This window comes from Myotis davidii, unplaced genomic scaffold (genome assembly GCF_000327345.1).
Source record: "Myotis davidii unplaced genomic scaffold, ASM32734v1 scaffold221, whole genome shotgun sequence".
NCBI lineage: Eukaryota > Metazoa > Chordata > Mammalia > Chiroptera > Vespertilionidae > Myotis > Myotis davidii.
This window is the reverse complement of record NW_006293349.1, coordinates 3,801,481-3,818,214: the sequence shown is the minus strand read 5'-3', so window position 1 is coordinate 3,818,214 and position 16,734 is coordinate 3,801,481. Positions and strand designations below refer to the sequence as shown.

Below are 16,734 nucleotides of genomic sequence, written 5' to 3'. Positions count from 1 at the left end.
CTTCTCAGGGAGCGTTCAGTGCCAGCGCCAGCCTCACTGACAGCATTCGGTGCAAAGATCTGACACGTTACTGGCATTGTGTGTAGGTTTGGTGTTTTCTCCTTTTTTTTAACTTATGATTAAACTTAAAAATATATTTCCTTTTTGGGGGGTGGGGTCAGAGATCTGGGTGAGTTTATTTTACTTTTCTTGTTCTTGCTGTTGTTTTTCATAGGACAATGATCAGTCCTTTAAAACAGGGTGGAGAACGTCTGCCCCGTGAGCTGTGTAAGGCCCTTTGGCCTAGCCCTGCCAAGGCATGAGGGGTGAGCTAATTACATATTTGACCAAATAGAGCAGGCTAATTTTTTAAAATATATTTTTATTTAACTCAGAGAGGGAGAGGGAGAGAGAGAGAAACATCCACGAGGAGAGAGAATCATTGATTGGCTATCTCCCGTACACCCCCTACTGGGGATCGAGCCCACAACCTGGCATGTGCCCTTGACCGGAATTGAACCTGGGACCCTTCAGTCCGCAGGCTGATGCTCTATCCACGGAGCCACAGCAGCCAGGGCAGCAGGCTACTGCTTTTTAAGCTGATACTTTTGTTTGGCCCGAGAATGACGTTATAAATATCCAGTGGCCCCTGGCAGGAAAAAGGCCCCCGCCACTGCTTTAAAATGAGATTAACAACATCATCTTGCTCAGCGCTGTGCCTCCTCACCTGCTCGCCATCAGGTCGAGGCGGTCCATGGCCACAGTCGGAGGACATGTGAGAAAGGCTGTGGCGGGCGCCCTAAAGAGCAGACGAGTCCGTGGCCTTGCGACCACAGCTGCCCCCTGTGCACAAATAACGAGGCGCTTGTTCTAAATGAACGTCGGTGCTGCTGACACGGCTTCACGCCGAAGTGCCTGTCAGGTGGGACTCTGTCGTCTCCATCTGACTCCCACCCCCGTGACCGGGAGCTGTGGCTGGGACGTCACTGCCCCGTGCGGAAAGGTGCCCTTCCCCAAGGTGCTCGCAGGTAGAGGCACGTGGCTGGGAGTGGGGCAAGGACTGGCAGCGACTTCACGCCGTGGGGGGTGTCGGGCAGCAGCCGTGTTCCGAAGCCAGACGAGCACCATGACCCACAGCCTCCCTCTCCCTTCCGTCCCTGCAGGACTCACACGCAGGGGACCCTGCGGGGAACGGAGCCAGAGCCCACTGCCCGAGTCCGCGTGTTCTCACAGTCAGTCACGTGTGAGTCACGAGTAGAGGTGGCTCAGGGCGTGTAGGGGTGATCCATGTGGTGTCTGTGCCGTGTTCCGTCCGCTTCCAGGTGGCCCCTGGGGGAAATGCCTCCTCACTGGGGAAGAGGGCCGCCCGGGAGGCAGGACCTAGATCTTGCTACTTCCCTGGCGTTAACGCGTTAAGTCTGCCTGCTGGCTGCCAGCGAGCGTGGAATAGGAAGTCTTGAGGAATGGAGTGCTTCACTCGCCTCTGGCCATCCCAGAAAGTGAGAAAAGCCAGGGACTCTTTCCAGAATCCTGGTGCCCCTGTGACCTGGTGCTGCCCCCGCAGGAAGGGCATCGCCTCGAATGGCTGCTTCTGGGTGCTCGGTCGTTCACTGGTTCATCACACACTGAGCACCTGCCCCGAGCCAGCGCCCTGGGGTGGGAGACGCCGCCAGGCGGAGAGCCCGGCTGCGGGTGGGGTGCTCTGAGGCCCTGGGCATCGCGCGGGCACAGTCGTCTCACTCATCAAAGCGGGAGACAGACACAGCCAAGCTCCGAACCTGCAATGTTCTATAAAAACGTGCACATTTCAAGGAGATGGCCTTACGGTGGCTTCTGGGAGCCGAAGGCGGCACTTGTTCCGAACCTCCTTCGACTCCGTGAAACCGACCTAAGACCCAGCTCCGCCTAGTGTCTCTCACACCGAGAAATGGAGTGTCTGTGTGACCGATTGAAGAAAGAGCCCCAGGCAAGCAGCTTAAACACGTTTATTAGGGTTAAATGGGTGCACAAAGTGTATAAAGGTGCTCAGGCACCTGCACAGAGCGCGCTCACACACCTGCCGTCACACCAGCTAAGCTCTGGGTCGACCCGCTGCGCCCTCTGCGCCCGGTGTGGTGTCTGCTCACAGCCTCTCCCATTTCTTGTCCCAGAGGGAAGCGCCTTGAGCCGCTCTTGCTCCATGACTGTTTGTTGGACTCACTTCCTAGCGGCCTCACTCACCCCTGGGGGTGGGGGTGGGGGCACACGGAGGCCGGGGCTCAGGCTCCGGAACAGAATCGAAACACCCAGTCTTTGCCCCTTTTAATAGCTGACTGAATTCTCCCACCTTCCCATCTGAACACACACCTGCCTTCCCGTCTCCTCCTGAACCCCGTCCTGTCCATCAACTGTAACAGCCCCCGCCCCGCCTTTGGTTTCAGTGCCGCCTCACACATTCCTGAGCTACTTGTGTACCACCTGGTCTGCGACTGCAGATTTACTCACTTCACTGTCATGTCAGCAGGTGAGACAGGAAGACTGCCCCAGCCCCCCACCCTCTCGCTTTCAGAGATGGAGTCCACACAGGGCTCTCACCTTCACCACCACGGTGCCCGCCCCTGACACCTTGCCCAGCGCCTGGCTCTCCGCGGGCATCAGGAATGGATCCGACCCAGCCAAGCGCGGCCTTGCCCAGGGCATGCCCACCACAGGGCTGGCAGAGACCCCGTGGCTGTTTTTTTAAAAATTTCATTGTCATACGTTTTTTTATACATGTGTTTATTACGATGTGGAAAGCAACACTACCCGATTTCACTTAAAATAAATATTTCCCGACTTCAGAATACTTACAACTGAACAGTTACGATTAGTTCACTGTGGGAGGTTCTGGCGGCAAATACATTCATAGCTGAACAATCCCCAGGAAGAGTCTAAACCCAACAGGCGGTCACCCAGGCCCGGCCAGACAGACAACAGCGCCCCAGTTCTGGAGCGTGCGGGGGGCAGCACATTGCACCCGTGATGAGAACACAGAGCCCAGAGAGCAAACAGCAGTGAGTACAAAGCTTGAGTAAACGTCACCAGAGTGCTCCCCTGGGCAGAGGAGCCTAAACACAGAGATCTTTGGAGTATACAGGTGGCATCCATTAGCAGCACAGCCTAAAGCATTTAAACCAAAGGTACTCAGACTGTCAGCCTACAGCCAGCGGCCACAGCAGGAGCCAGTGTGCAGCGCACATAACCTCATGGGTAGATAAGGGCACATGGAGCTAAACCACAAGATTTTACAAAATAGTCGTAATCGGGGAAAAGGGGAAGGCTTTGTTCGGAAATAATAGCGAGAACCTCTTTTCATTAAAGAAAAGCGTCCGGGTCATCAGTAACCTTCCGCCACAGGAGCCGTCTGAGAGCTCCCTCAGCTCACAGCGCTGCTCCTGAAGTGGGGACCCCGCTGGTGTCGGGTGGGGGTCTGCCCGGGGTAACGCTGCTCCCCGGCTGCCTGGCTCCACGGGCTCCGCTGGAGGCCCGCCGCCTTGTTCCCACAGACACACGGGCCGGCCTCGTGCTGGCGGCTCAGTCCTCCACGGCCACGGCCACAGCCACACGTCCTCAAGGACGCGCTGTCAGGGAGCGGGCGGGGTCGAGCCTCTAACTTAGACGGAAGCAAAAATCGAAACACGTGGAGGCCACTAGCGGGGTCAACGGGCCGTCAGGCACCATAAACCTCGGAAATAGCGTGTTGCCCATAGAAAAGGAGAAGGGATTTGCCGTATTAATGTAGCCACTAGCTTTTCTGGGGTTGAGAGTTCTGCTCATTTCACTAAACAGCTTCGAAGAAGTCGTGTGCGTGCGTGTGTGTGTGTGCACTTAATATCAGATATTCTCACTAACATATCCCTTCAAAGTATATGTGCATTTTTCCTTCCCCAAAAAATGCTGGGGCTCAATTTAAAATGATCTGGCCTTGTAAAACGCTGCAGTGCACCCAAGGGTCCGCTAGAGAATCAAGGAACCGCGTGACCTGGTGGACCCCACAGGGAACAGACCTCTCAGTGCAGCTTCTGCAGCGGTTCCCCTCGGACTCGGAGCACTTCTCAAGTTACCCTGGAAGCTGAGAAATGTCGTCTTAGAGCCGCAGTAGCACACCCCCTCTGGGCGGGTCAATGTGGCCAATGCATACTCCGTTTGTCTGGTTCATCTATAGACAGGCAGCTCCTTACAGCTCACATGCCAGATCTGACGTGCGGAAACATGAGGACGGGCCTGCCACGCCCCCTTGCCCAGCTGAAGGGCCGAGGCTGGACAGAGGGGACGAAGAAAAAGGAAAAATTTCCAAAAGTAGAACTCCATTGACACACTTTTTTGGTCACCAAACATATCTTGAACAGATGCCCTGATAGTCTGATCAGAGTTGGTCTATCCTACTCACAGCTGTTAACTATGATAATTTTTAAAGTCACATCATGAAGCCAGGGGGATGGGAGAAATCTTCAACACACAACCATAAGTGCAGGCAGTTGTTCAAACGCTCAGACTAAGTCTCTATGTGGAGTCCTGGAAATCACACTATTTTGCTTCTAAAGGCAGCCTCGCCCCTGTGGACAGGCTGTATGTATAACAGCTTAATTTCTATTGATGCGTAAAACTGAAAGTCCACGAAACACAAGAATCATGAGGACCTCACGCGAAGCCAGCACTGGCACTACTTCTACATCGGGTTCTACAGTGCACCAGGTCGACAGTGCTCACATTGTGGAGGGAGGTGGTTTTATTTCTATCTTGTCCCCAAGAGATCAGGTTTGTCCTGGGCGTACAGCGAAGAGACTGCCGGTAGCACGGCGCCGACCCATGCTGTAGGAGACACACCTAGAGGCAGAAAGACACGCGCGCCATGATCAAGTCCACGTGACACAGGTACGTGACTGCGTGGGCTCCGGGCGTTACAAGAGGCCGTCGAGGTTCTTGTGCACCGTCTGGTTCTCCTTCCCGTCGTCGGCGTCGCCCTGCGGCGTGTACTGGCCCTGGTACTCCTGCAGGATCTTGAACACGTCGTGGTGGCCGAAGTGCAGCGCCTCATCCATGGGCGTGTTGTTCCACCTGGGCGGGCAGCAACAGGACGGGGCGTGAGGCGCCTGGGGGGACGGAGCGCAGCCGGCACCTCCGGGCTCGGGGGCAGGGAAGGGCCGTGCCAGCTCAGCCATGTGACCAGCAACCACCAGAAGGGGCTTGTGGTTCAAAAAGCGGCCTGGGGGGCAGCCTGGGGGCCCGGGGAGGAGGAGGACAGTATGTAGGTGCCTCCGGAGGGGAAGTCCTGGTGCTGGCGGACACAGGGGACTCCTGACCCCGAGCTGGGACTGCCTGAAAAGCTCAAGGGAGCTCGCTCTCAATAAAAAGTCCAAAGAAAACGCAGGTTTGTAGCATCCACGCCCCAGCCTTTGCTAGGAAAATTACGTTCCTATTCATTAGAATCACAGTGAGTCTCAAAGGCCTGGAAATAACCTCGACCTCATCAGGGCGCAAGCACACATTGTAGGGAGAAGATCGACCCGAGGAATGGGCGTGTTCCTCTCTGGTGAAGGTGGGACCCAGGGCCACCCGCCGTGTTGCTGGGGTTGTGCTCTGAGGGTGACAGGGGAAGACCGATGAGAAGACATGAAGAGTGGCCCGCAGTGGCGAACCAGCTCACTGGCCTTTTAAGAAACGAGGCCGACGGTGACACACAACCCAAGGAAGGGACAGAGGGTGACCGCTGGCCCCTAACGCCTCACAAACGATGAAGCCCCCCTTCCTCCCCACTCATGTCGCTGGTCCTTGGCCGCCAGGCGCTCGGGCTCATGTCACCCGCCACCTTCTGGCTTCCCTTCCTTCCGTTTCCTCCATCTCTGTCCTTAACCTTTCACCGTCTGAAGGAGGCCACACATGGACCCACAAGGTTTTGTAGGCACAGCTTCAATTGAAAATATTTCTGGATAAAGTTGGGTAACCTGTTCTTAATTTTTAAAATCAGGTAAGTAACGTGTTACATGTATTTTTCCCTGCAAAAGTCCCCAGCTGAATTAAGTTGCTTTTACTTCTTTACTGGCCTTCATTTATTTAGGGAGTCGGTGGCCTTAAATGGGAGGTGAGGACAGTTTTCAGTCCCCTGTCTTTCTGGGGGGCGAGAGGGGCGGATTGAATGTTAACTGCAAGTTACCTTTTTTACAACTTTTTCCATGAAATAATGCAAAATATCAACTTTACAGAATACACTAAATTTGCTCAAGCCTATTCTTCAAGTGGAGGTGATGCTGACTATGAAACAGAAGAAAGAATTGTCTTGGTTTAACGTACAATCTCAAATAGTTGAATACCTAATTACCAAGTTATTTGCCTAGCTAACCTTTGCTATCAGATGGGTACTTCACTTCCACGTTCCTACTGGCCAATTAGGACAAAAAAACCACAACACGCCCCAATCCTTAAATACGCAAGCACAGTAGGTATCTCCACACGTGGTGAGTAATGTGGTTGGGATTATAAATAGAGTGAGAGGAGCGCTGTTCAGTTTCTTGCTAAGGAAAGAGCCGGCATGGGCGTCACGTCTGGGGATAAAAGGGCGGGTTGTCGTCCCAGGTGAGGTTTTAGGATGCTGCTAATAAAGGATGGCCTTGGGGAACCAACTGTTACCACACTGACAAAGTTGCTCACAGTTTTCAGGCACGGACTCCATAACTTTCCTGCATTTCTTGCAAGCTGACCTAATAAAAGCCAAACCTCTAATTTAAAAAAGTAAAACCTTAACTAGAGAATAACCAACATGCTCCAAACTTAATATAGTCCTCAGTTATCCAATCCACACTCATTAATATCCACTCTCTCCGAGTATTTCTCTCCTTCCATTCTTCTAAACCTTTATTCTCCTTCCTCACTGACTCATGGGCCAGAAGACAGGGTAGCAAAACGGATAACAAGATATGATGTATGTTGTCTACAAGGGATCCACCTCAGTGGAAAATACAGATTGCAAGTAAAGGGATAGAAAAACATTCCATACAAAGGGGGGAAAAACTGGGGTAGAAAAACTCATGTCAGACAAACTACACTTTAACAACAAAGCTAAAAGGCCGTGAGAAGAGACAGGCACTACATGACAATAAAGGGGTCAGTCCACAGGACGTAACCCTGTAGGCACGGGCACCTAAGTCCGTGAGAACGTGTGCAGTTCTACCGTGTGAGAGCCATAAGCACGCGTGCAGTTCTACCGTGTGTGAGCCATAAGCACGCGTGCAGTTCTGACGTGCGAGTGCGTGGGGAGAGCTCGACCAGATACACGTGCTGCACTGCTCCTGGGCCGTCCTCTGGACACGCTGCCTGCAGGATGAGTGGCAGTTTGCCATGTGGGCCGAGAGGGAGAGGAGAGGAGTGAACTGTGTTCCAGGCCCGTCTCTCCCGGCCTTCCAGCCTCGTCTCCCCAGAGCACGGATTGAAGTCCCACTTCCTCGAAGCCTCCGAGAGGTACTCGGACCCAATGGGGCATTTCGGAAACCCCGTACGCTCGCTGGGGGCTCCAGAGCAGTAGCATTCATACACGCTCTCAGTGCGCGCCTGTCCATGTCTCGGCTACCCTGTGTCGCTGAAAATCCCTGAGGACACAGTTCCTACTTCCTCTTTCCAAGGGCAAACAGTTGTTTTCTTCCTACGTGTGCTGACCACAGTCACACTGACGTGAAAATGCTGGACAAGAGACCATCTTTGGGTAAGAAATAGAACAGGGGAGAGAGGGCCCTCTCCCCAGCAGACACGGTTTGGTGTTGCCTTTAGAAGGCACCACCCCGAGTTCAAGCACGCCTCCCACATACACCTGGTGGGTTTAAACACCCACCGTTAACTAGCACACCCTGGACCTGCCACGGTGTTAGAAGGCCTGTTGGGCTCACCTGTCCTTGGGGAAAGGGTTGACTTTGCAGGCTTCCAGCAAAAATTTCACGACTTCAACGTGACCTGTATCCAACACAAAGCAGGCAGAGTTGAGTGCCAAGTCAAAGCCAAGTCTGAAAAACACGTGGGCGCGGGGCCACGTCCTTACCCTCCGCGGCAGCCACGTGGAGGGCCGTTCTGGAGTCATAGTCCCGCTGCTCCATGTCCATGGCCGACAGGGCGAACCTGAAAATGTGGAGGCACAGCTCTTCACTGTGTGTTTACAAAATGTTACACTCACACAGCATCACACCCTGGGTTCGGGCTAAGGTCCTAGAGGCAGGGCCCTCTGCCAGGCTCATCACCCGGAGCTCGAGGCCCGGTCCCGCCAGGACCAGCGTCCTGGCCACGGCCACCTCACCCCCTTCCTCAGCTTTGCTCTCGTTGGGGAAGAGGAAGCGCTCGCCCTCTGCACAGGGTGAGCGTCACTCCAGTTACTCACACTCAAGGGCAGCGACACCACCATGCGAAGTGTGCGCTTCAGCGGGCAAGCAACTAGCGCCTCACTCAGTGTCCCCCCAGCTCCCATTCAACAGGTTACAGGCCACAGAGGGCCAGAACCAATCACCTTATTTTTCTTAACTGTCTTTGGAGAGCACATTTGTATTGGGATGTAATTGACATGTAACTTGATGTATGTTTAAGGTGTACATGTGTTGACTGCATACGTTTATATATTGCAATATAAATACCAGCGAAGTGCTGGTTAGCTAACACCTGGCAGCCCACATCATTGTTTTCGTGGTGAGAACATGAAGACCAGTCTCTCCGCGACTCTGAAGTGCACGGTACAGCACTGACACAGGACTGACAGACTCTAATGACGAAAGTTAAGCACAGACTTGATCACACTGGAGGTGCAGCTCTACACACAAGACCTGATGTTAGATACGCAGTGCCATGTGGCCTGTTTACTGCCCCTCCCTCCCGCTCCGGCCAGAGATGGGGTGGAGGGTGCCTGGGGCTGGAGAAGGTCCCGCTACCACTTAGGACAAGAGGGGCCTGGGCTTTGCTGGAGGCAGGGAGGGAGGAGACTGCACAGCAAGCCTAGCGCCCTGGGAGCGGGCATTTAATACACATCAGTTCGGGTCCTTTATATTAGAGGGACATGCAAGTAGGTTTAGCCTTCCGATGGCCATGTGCCCAGAAGCTGCTTCATGAACATCTGTGAGCCGCTCGCCAACCCTCCCGGGAACGTACCTCCGAAGTGCAGACACGTCTCCCGTGTAGGCCGCAAACAGGAGGTTTATCACCGACTTCACCTGAGAAGACAGGAACAGTCAGTTTTCACGGGGGAGACACAGAATGGAACCGGCACCCAGGGGTTCCCGCGAGCTGGGGACGCTCCATCCGGTCGCCCAGTTACCCCAGCTGCATGCACGTCCACACCTAAGGCAGGCACGGGGGCATTACTTTCCTGTTTCACTAGAGGATTCTGGGAAATTCAACACTAAAGATTAGATGCAGGAGGGAAGGGATGGAATGATGTCACCAGGCGCAAAAGGATGCAAACTTGTAACCTGCGTGCGAAACACAGGCTGGGCCTCTGAAATGTGTCCAGAACCCTTCTCCCTGCGTGTCCAGGACTGTGAGCTGACAGTGCTCACAGCATTCACGTCTCATCATGATTGAAAACAAAGGCCCTGCCCCAGTCACCGTCTCCCCATCGCCATCACCGGCTCCTCTCAGGCCTGCAGAGGCCGCGCTCAGCACGAGGCACCTGGACCCCGGACGAGGCTGTCACAGGAAGACGGTCTTATACGCAAGCCCGGCGGCTCAGCCCCAACACTGCTCTCAGGTGGCGACCCTCCCCACGCAGTAGGTCCCTGCCGTTGACAATACCCACCGTCTTGTCTTATGACAAGGACAAGGCTGGTTTATCCCAAAGGCCTCTGGGTTTCCTGCGCCTTCATGCAGCCTTTAGCCAGCCCTGGTTTTCAGAAAGTAAATTACTGAACGTACACTATTTGTAAATACTTCGTAAATTCCCACTTTTATCTTATACTTTGCAACTTCAGCAACTGATATTGGACTTAATGGTGGAAGAGAGAAGTTTTAAGTGGAGGGGTGGAAAGTAAACCAGCTATCCACAGACAAAGCCACAGCCCTGGGCACTCTTCCGAGATTTTAACCTGAGCCCGGCCAGTGTGGCTCAGTGGTTGGGCATTGACCTATGAACCAGGAGGTCAGGGCTCAATTCCCGGTCAGGGCACATGCCCGAGTTGCCAGCTCGATGCCCAATGTGGGGCGTGCAGGAGGCAGCTGATCCATGATTCTCTTTCATCATGGATGTTTCTATCTCTCCCTCTCCCTTCCTCTCTGAAATCAATAAAATTATATTTATTTAATCTCTTTATTTAAAAATGGCACACCTCCCCGCAGGCTGCCACCCGGGCTCGGAAAGCCCACATCCGACCGCCTGCTGGATGCTGCCTCCAGGATGTTTATCAGGTGTCTCCGACTTCCACCGCCTCCCCCACCCCCACCTCGTAGCTCCTCTCCCGGCACCCCCGTATGGAAGGGCACCACTCCCCCGTGGCCCAAGCTGCTGCCCTGGCTGCACTGAGGAGCGCGGGGCGGGTCCCTCCGAGGGCTGTGCGAGAGGGCCTGCTTCCGTCAGAGGCAGAACGAGCTCTCTCTAAGGGACACAGCCCACCCGCAGACGTGGAGGCGTCCCTGACTCTGCCTCACAGCCCACATCTGCCTCATCGACAAACAGGCTCCACCTCCAGTGTGGTCAGCACCCACTTCTCACCCCTCTCGACTGCGTCCCTATCCCCCCGGGGGATGCGACAGCCTCTGGCTATCATCAGGCTCTCATCGCATCACCAGTGTGGGTCAGCGGGGCTGCCGCCCAGGGGGTGTGTCCCAGAGCCCGGGGCCTGCCGTCTAGGTGCGCGCAGGTGCTCTGTGATGTCTGCACGACGACATCACCCAGCGACACATTTTTCAGACCGTACCCCTCGTGAGGCGGCCCGTGGTTGTATTCCTCTGTTCAATTCCGCTGCCACAGGCAGCTTTTTATTTAAAAAATTTTTAAGATATATTTTTATTGATTTCAGAGAGAGAGGGAGAGGAGAGGGAGATAGAAACATCAGTGATGAGAGAGAATCATGGATCGGCTGCCTCCTGCACGCCCCACGCTGGGGATGGAGTCCACAACCCGGGCCTGTGCACCGACCAGGACTGGAACCGTGACCCCTGGTTCCTAGGCTGATGTTCACCACGGAGCCACGCCAGCTGAGCACACAAGCAGCTTTTAAAACAGACATCGTGGCACTTCTGGTGGCCCTCCATCACACCCCGTACAGAAGGCAAACCCTCACTGTGGCTTCAGGGCTCTAACTGCTCCACTCCGGTCACACTTCTCCTTCCTCACCCTCTGCCCCATGTGGCTCTGCCCGGCCAGGCAGTTGTTCTGTTGGTCCCGAGCATCCAGGCCTGCCCCTGCTGCTGGGTGCTGTCCCCCAGCTGGAGAGGGGCGCCCCCTCCCTCTGCCTTGTCTCACTCCCAGGCAGCTCTAAAGCACTGCCCTCTTCTTTGGCACTCTAGAGCAGCGGTTCTCAACCTGTGGGTCGCGACCCCTTTGGGGGTCGAATGACCTTTTCACAGGGGTCGCCTAAGACCATTGGAAAACACATATATAATTACATATTGTTTTTGTGATTAATCACTGTGCTTTAATTATGTTCAATTTGTAACAACGAAATTGGGGGTCACCACAACATGAGGAACTGTATCAAAGGGTCGCGGCATTCGGAAGGTTGAGAACCACTGCTCTAGCCCCTTCCTTGCTTTCTCTCCTCGGGGCTCCAGGCACTTGGCTTTAGGTAGTTACCCCCGTTCCGCGTCCCTCCCCCCTCAACGCAAGCTCCATCTGGGCAGAGACTGCGCCTTGCTCTTCCCACATGAGCCGCGTGGCTCCCCCTCAAATAGATGCTCATGAAATGGTGGACTCACTCAAATCAACACATTGCACACCTTACGCTCAGTCAGTTGTCGACTACATCTCAATTTAAAAAGTGTGTTCACTAAACATTTTCTCCCAAGTTACCAAATATTCAAATTGGGGAGTCCGTTAGAGTCATGATTAATTCTACCTCCCTAACTTCCTCAAACAGCGCTACCCAATTCATCCGCTTCTCCTCACTGGGGCCCTGCGTCTAGTCCTCCTTCCACCCTCCACCTACTCCTTACCCTATTCACAAGACACTGCTCAGATCACTGCTGTTCTCAGCAAGGGGTGTCAACACCTGCCCTCCCCCCGCCCCCCGAATCATTCCTGATAGGACTCCTCAGCCTGCTGCCTCTTCTCTCACCCCCGGCAGAACACGGTGCTATCACTGCCCTTGTCTTGTCTTGTCTGCGCCCCTCTCTCTCCCTCTGGGAGCACCTAGGCTCCTGGTCAATCTCTCCATTCCCTCCGGCCAGCTCACAAGACTTGGGGAGCCCCAGGGCTGCCACGCCTCCTCATGGCTCTCACCAGCATTCACGGCCCACACCGTCCACGTGGTGCTCAGAGCCATCAAGTAGGTACCCTCTTCCCAATACAACCCTGAGTGTCTCTTCTGCTCCTCCCCGGCCACAGTACATGCTAATTCTTCCCTAAAATTACAGTTCCTCCCCCATTTCTCACTGCAATGCTATTCTCAGCCCCCACCCTGTGAGCCCGAGGCCAGTCTCCTACATCAGAAGCCATTCCTTGCTCCTACATGTGCTTCTGATGGAGGGCACCAGCCCACACATGCCTCTCACCCCGGAATTCCGACGGGCACAGCATGAATGTTAACCTTAAACCCCAGTTCCCATTCTTCACAGCGTTTATCGGCAGTAAGTCCCTGGCCTGTTTGTGACTGTATGCACACCTACACTTTTTCCACTTTCTGAACTCAGACCAAGCTCGTTGGAAGAGATTTTATTACATATAGCATGTATCACCAATTATTCAATATTTCCAAAGTTCTAAGAGCACATTCCTTATTAATAAAGCCCATGAAAGGCTGATTTGGGAATATAATCAGGTCACTGAGAGTACACTAATACTTTATTCATAAGCATGCTTCAGGTCAGGGAGATAAATGTAAAAGGAGAATGGCAGAAAAATACAATGCACTTTAAAAGGCTCTGCGGCTACCCGGGGGGTGGGAGAAACCATTAGCTTGTCTTAAAAGCACACACATTAAACGTAACATGGGGGTTCGGGACTCTTCCCATGAAAACGGAAGGCTGCACGGGTGCGTTTCGTCCTGGCCAGAAGACACACAGGGAGGAGGGTACAGCTCGGCGCCACTGAAATTGAGCCATAGCCGCCTCTTTCAGAAGGTCGAACCTCCGCGCCAGGAGTGGGCGGCTGGGACCAGGGAACTCAGTGGTAAGTCCCTACAGACATCTCCGACGCCAGGGCACGCCCTCTGCCACGAGGCCCATGCAAACCACATGGGGGGGGGGGGATCCTACAGAGGACTCACCCAGTGCCAAGCCGAAAGGCAAAGGAGGGAGTGCACTAACCATTGCTCTGCCCGTCCTCTCACTCCCCAGTGCACACTGGTTAGGTGAGTTTTAAAACACCCGTCAGGAAGACCAGGGTCTGGCAAGCAATGAGTTAACAGCAGCTGCCAGCAGGCCAGCCTGTTCTGATGACTCACTCCTGTGTGAGGACAGGGCATCTGCAGCCTGTAAGTGCTCTTAGCTTCCGGGGTGCCTCTCCGCTTGTGGGAGCCCCTCCACAGGAGAGGAGCTGCACTTGGGCAGGGGCCACGAGCACCTATAAACGCTGTCAGCTCTCCCGCTGCGGCAGTTCCCAGCGCTGCGCCTTCCCCTAACAGATCTCCCCCGCCTGAGCCAGCGCCTTATCTGAGCTTATCGTAAGTCAGGATGACGGAGGACAGCAGGGCCACAGTTCCCAAGGTCGCTGCCCTGGGCACCTGGGACAGCAGAGCCGCCCTCTTCCAGGCAGACGAGCGGCTCCTGTTTCCGCCCGGGCGTATCTGTTGCCGGGGAAGAGATACTCATCTGTTACAGAAACCATCGCCTCTCCAGATCGTTCTGGTTAAAAAGCTTCACTACAACGGGGCCCTTTAGAGCCTTCTCTCTCAGACACTGTTCACCAGGCCAGGTCAGAACCTGCCAGCCTGTGCAGCGCAGCTGAAGGTCATGTTTATTGTCCGAGAGCAGCACGGGGGTAACCCAAAGCCTGTGACCACAGGTGTTTCCCCTTCCTTCCCACTGAGCCGACTTCCTGCTCCCGGGGCGAGGAACACGGGACCAGAGTGCTTGCGTGGCCCACGGCCTGAGATCGGCGTGAGGCCCCATCCCTACGCGTCCTGGCGATTCACTCAGACCCTATTGTTCATATGCGACAGACAAAGTCGAGGATCAGAGACCTTCCTGTGGGAGTAACAGTTTGGCCATTTCATGACATTTCGGAATTTTTACACCAATGCGGGTTCTCACATGGTCGTGTTAACAGAGTGTCAGTCAGTTGTACTCTGAACGAGAATGCAGACACTTCACCTATACAATGCAACCTTAGACGTGTCAGCTCCAAACACTATATTCTGCTCTTGATTAGCTAAGTAATAAATCTCGTACGCATACCATTTTCAAAATTTCCCAATGAAATAACTTTTCTTAAACGAAGTCACAATTACATCAAAGAAATCTGACAACCCGTGTTGACAAAAAGTGATTATATTTTATTGACAACCAAGTGGCTAATGTGAAACACCTGCTCTGCCTGGACTAAGCCCAGTGCTTTAGGAATGGCCGTCCCTGGTTCTATCATAAAAGGCCGGACAGGGAAGGACAGCACGCTCAACACCCGAGCCGGGCGATGCTGCTGCGAGGGCAGGCCAGCGGTCCGAGGCCGGGCTCGGCCTCCAGACCAGGATCCAGGGTCTACGGGGCCGAGACCCCTAAGAAAACCTGACCTGGGACTTCAATACCATCCCAGAAATGGCCAGAGAAACAATTTATAGAAAAATCAGAGACACCAATTTCCTCCTGAGCTGCTAACCAAGGGCGTGTTTTTACTGAAGAAAATGAAGGGAACAGAGCAGGTGGGGTGAAATGTGAGCCTGGGGCCAAGGTGAGCGGCACGTGCTGGGCCTGGCAGCAGGTGAACGACTGATCTCAGAGGCTCCTGTTCCTCAGTCAAGGCCAGTGGAGTCTCCAAAGACGCCCACGGCTTGAGTGCACCCGCGTGAGAGCGAACAGCGATGTCTTTGTGTGGCCAGTGCTCCCTTCTAGAAGCAGCAGCCAATGGGGACACCGCGCTGCCCGCCTCTCGCGCCCCATCTTCCTGGCCCCCTCCTCTCCTACAAACGTGTAAAACTCTGTGGTTAGCACATCGGCGCTGAGAACGAGGCGCCCACTGTCATGATGGAACGTCACGTTTATTTACAAGCATTAACTGGTCACCAAATGCCTGTATTGCTTAAAAAATAAATAAACCAGGAGCAGGGCCACTGGAATTTGAGATTTGAGTCTGGAAAAAACTTAATACAAACAAGTTCCCTGAAAAGAGGGGGGCTCTTTCTGCCGGGAAACAAAACAAAGTTTGGTCAATGACAGGCAGAATCCTGGTCTCAAGGGCCCCTCTCCTCTGGACGCCCTCAACACCAGCACAGCAAATGCACATGGCATCCGAGCACCCCTCCCAACGGCTCTGACTCTAGAGAGCAATCCCTCATGCCCACTGGTCTCCAGGGCCTACGTTCCTTCATGTTATTCCATAACTGCATGGGGAAGTCCAGTGTGCTTTACGCCCCCCACAGGACAGGACAGGAACAGCGTCTGCTTCTGTGCCGTGCCCCTCGGTTCTTTCCTAGACGTTCCATGGTGACTACTAGTCCTGCACAGAATACAGGAAGCAGCTGGAGAACAGGGTTTTAAGACCCTTCAAATACAGCAAGGTGACAGTTGAGGGAACTATATAAAACACGCACTCAACACAATTCCCAGGGCCTTCGCACAAGATTTACATCTACCGCTGTTTATAATTCTTATCAGGACTCATTCCAAGAAGGATGGAGACCACAGAATTACACACTTGTTGGTGTAATATACAGTAAATGGAAAATTCTTTAAGCAGAACCAAATTCTACAAGGAAAAACCCTAACAGGATTCTTCTACATAGGCTGGGTCCGAAGTAGTTTCCAAAGCCTCTTGTTAAAAGTTTCTGGTAAGTGCTCTGAACCCCTTGCCCGGCTCTGGAGGCAGCCATGGGGCTGGGTGAGGACAGTTTGAGGGGTTCCTATTTCATAGACTTTATGAAGATTTAAAAACCCAACAAAGCATGCTTTGCCCTGGTGACTGACCCACAGTAAGTACTAGTTATTACCAATGATCCTAAAAGCCAGGCCATTCAAATTTGGGTGTTACCGTTTCTGAAAATGGTGTACTGTGCATGCACTGTTGCTACAGGTGATTAAAATTGTCATTGGGTGAAAATCTACAAAAGTAGGATTTTGTTAGCAAACTGGACTGCCTGGGCTTAGGGCGATGATGGCGAACCCTTTGAGCTCAGTGTCAGCATTTTGAAAAACCCTTAACTCTGGTGCCGTGTCACATATAGAAATTTTTTGATATTTGCAACTATAGTAAAACAAAGATTTATATTTTTGATATTTATTTTATATATTTAAATTCCATTTAACAAAGAAAAATCAACCAAAAAAAATGAGTTCGCGTGTCACCCCTGACACGCGTGTCATAGGTTCGCCATCACTGAGCTAGATGAAAGCAAGGGCAGAGTGGGAACGGACTGTCTGACCCAGACCAGCAGGGCTCTCCCCAGGCCAGGACGCTGCCTGCCTGCA

General features: G+C 53.5%; 1 protein-coding gene across 3 annotated transcripts in view; it reads right to left on the bottom strand.

Moving 5' to 3' along the window:
• Nucleotides 1-1,948: 1,948 nt before the first annotated feature.
• Nucleotides 1,949-16,734, bottom strand: part of GLS (glutaminase) — a 57,392-nt gene continuing 42,606 nt past the window's right edge. For all 3 annotated transcript variants that reach the window (XM_015566093.1, XM_015566097.1, XM_015566098.1), the window contains 4 exons: nucleotides 9,115-9,176; nucleotides 8,024-8,100; nucleotides 7,875-7,938; nucleotides 1,949-5,055 (listed from right to left, as the gene is read on the bottom strand). In XM_015566093.1, the coding sequence (XP_015421579.1) occupies nucleotides 4,899-5,055; nucleotides 7,875-7,938; nucleotides 8,024-8,100; nucleotides 9,115-9,176 (360 nt within the window). In that variant the 3' untranslated portion in view covers nucleotides 1,949-4,898. The remainder of the gene's footprint in view (nucleotides 5,056-7,874; nucleotides 7,939-8,023; nucleotides 8,101-9,114; nucleotides 9,177-16,734) is intronic.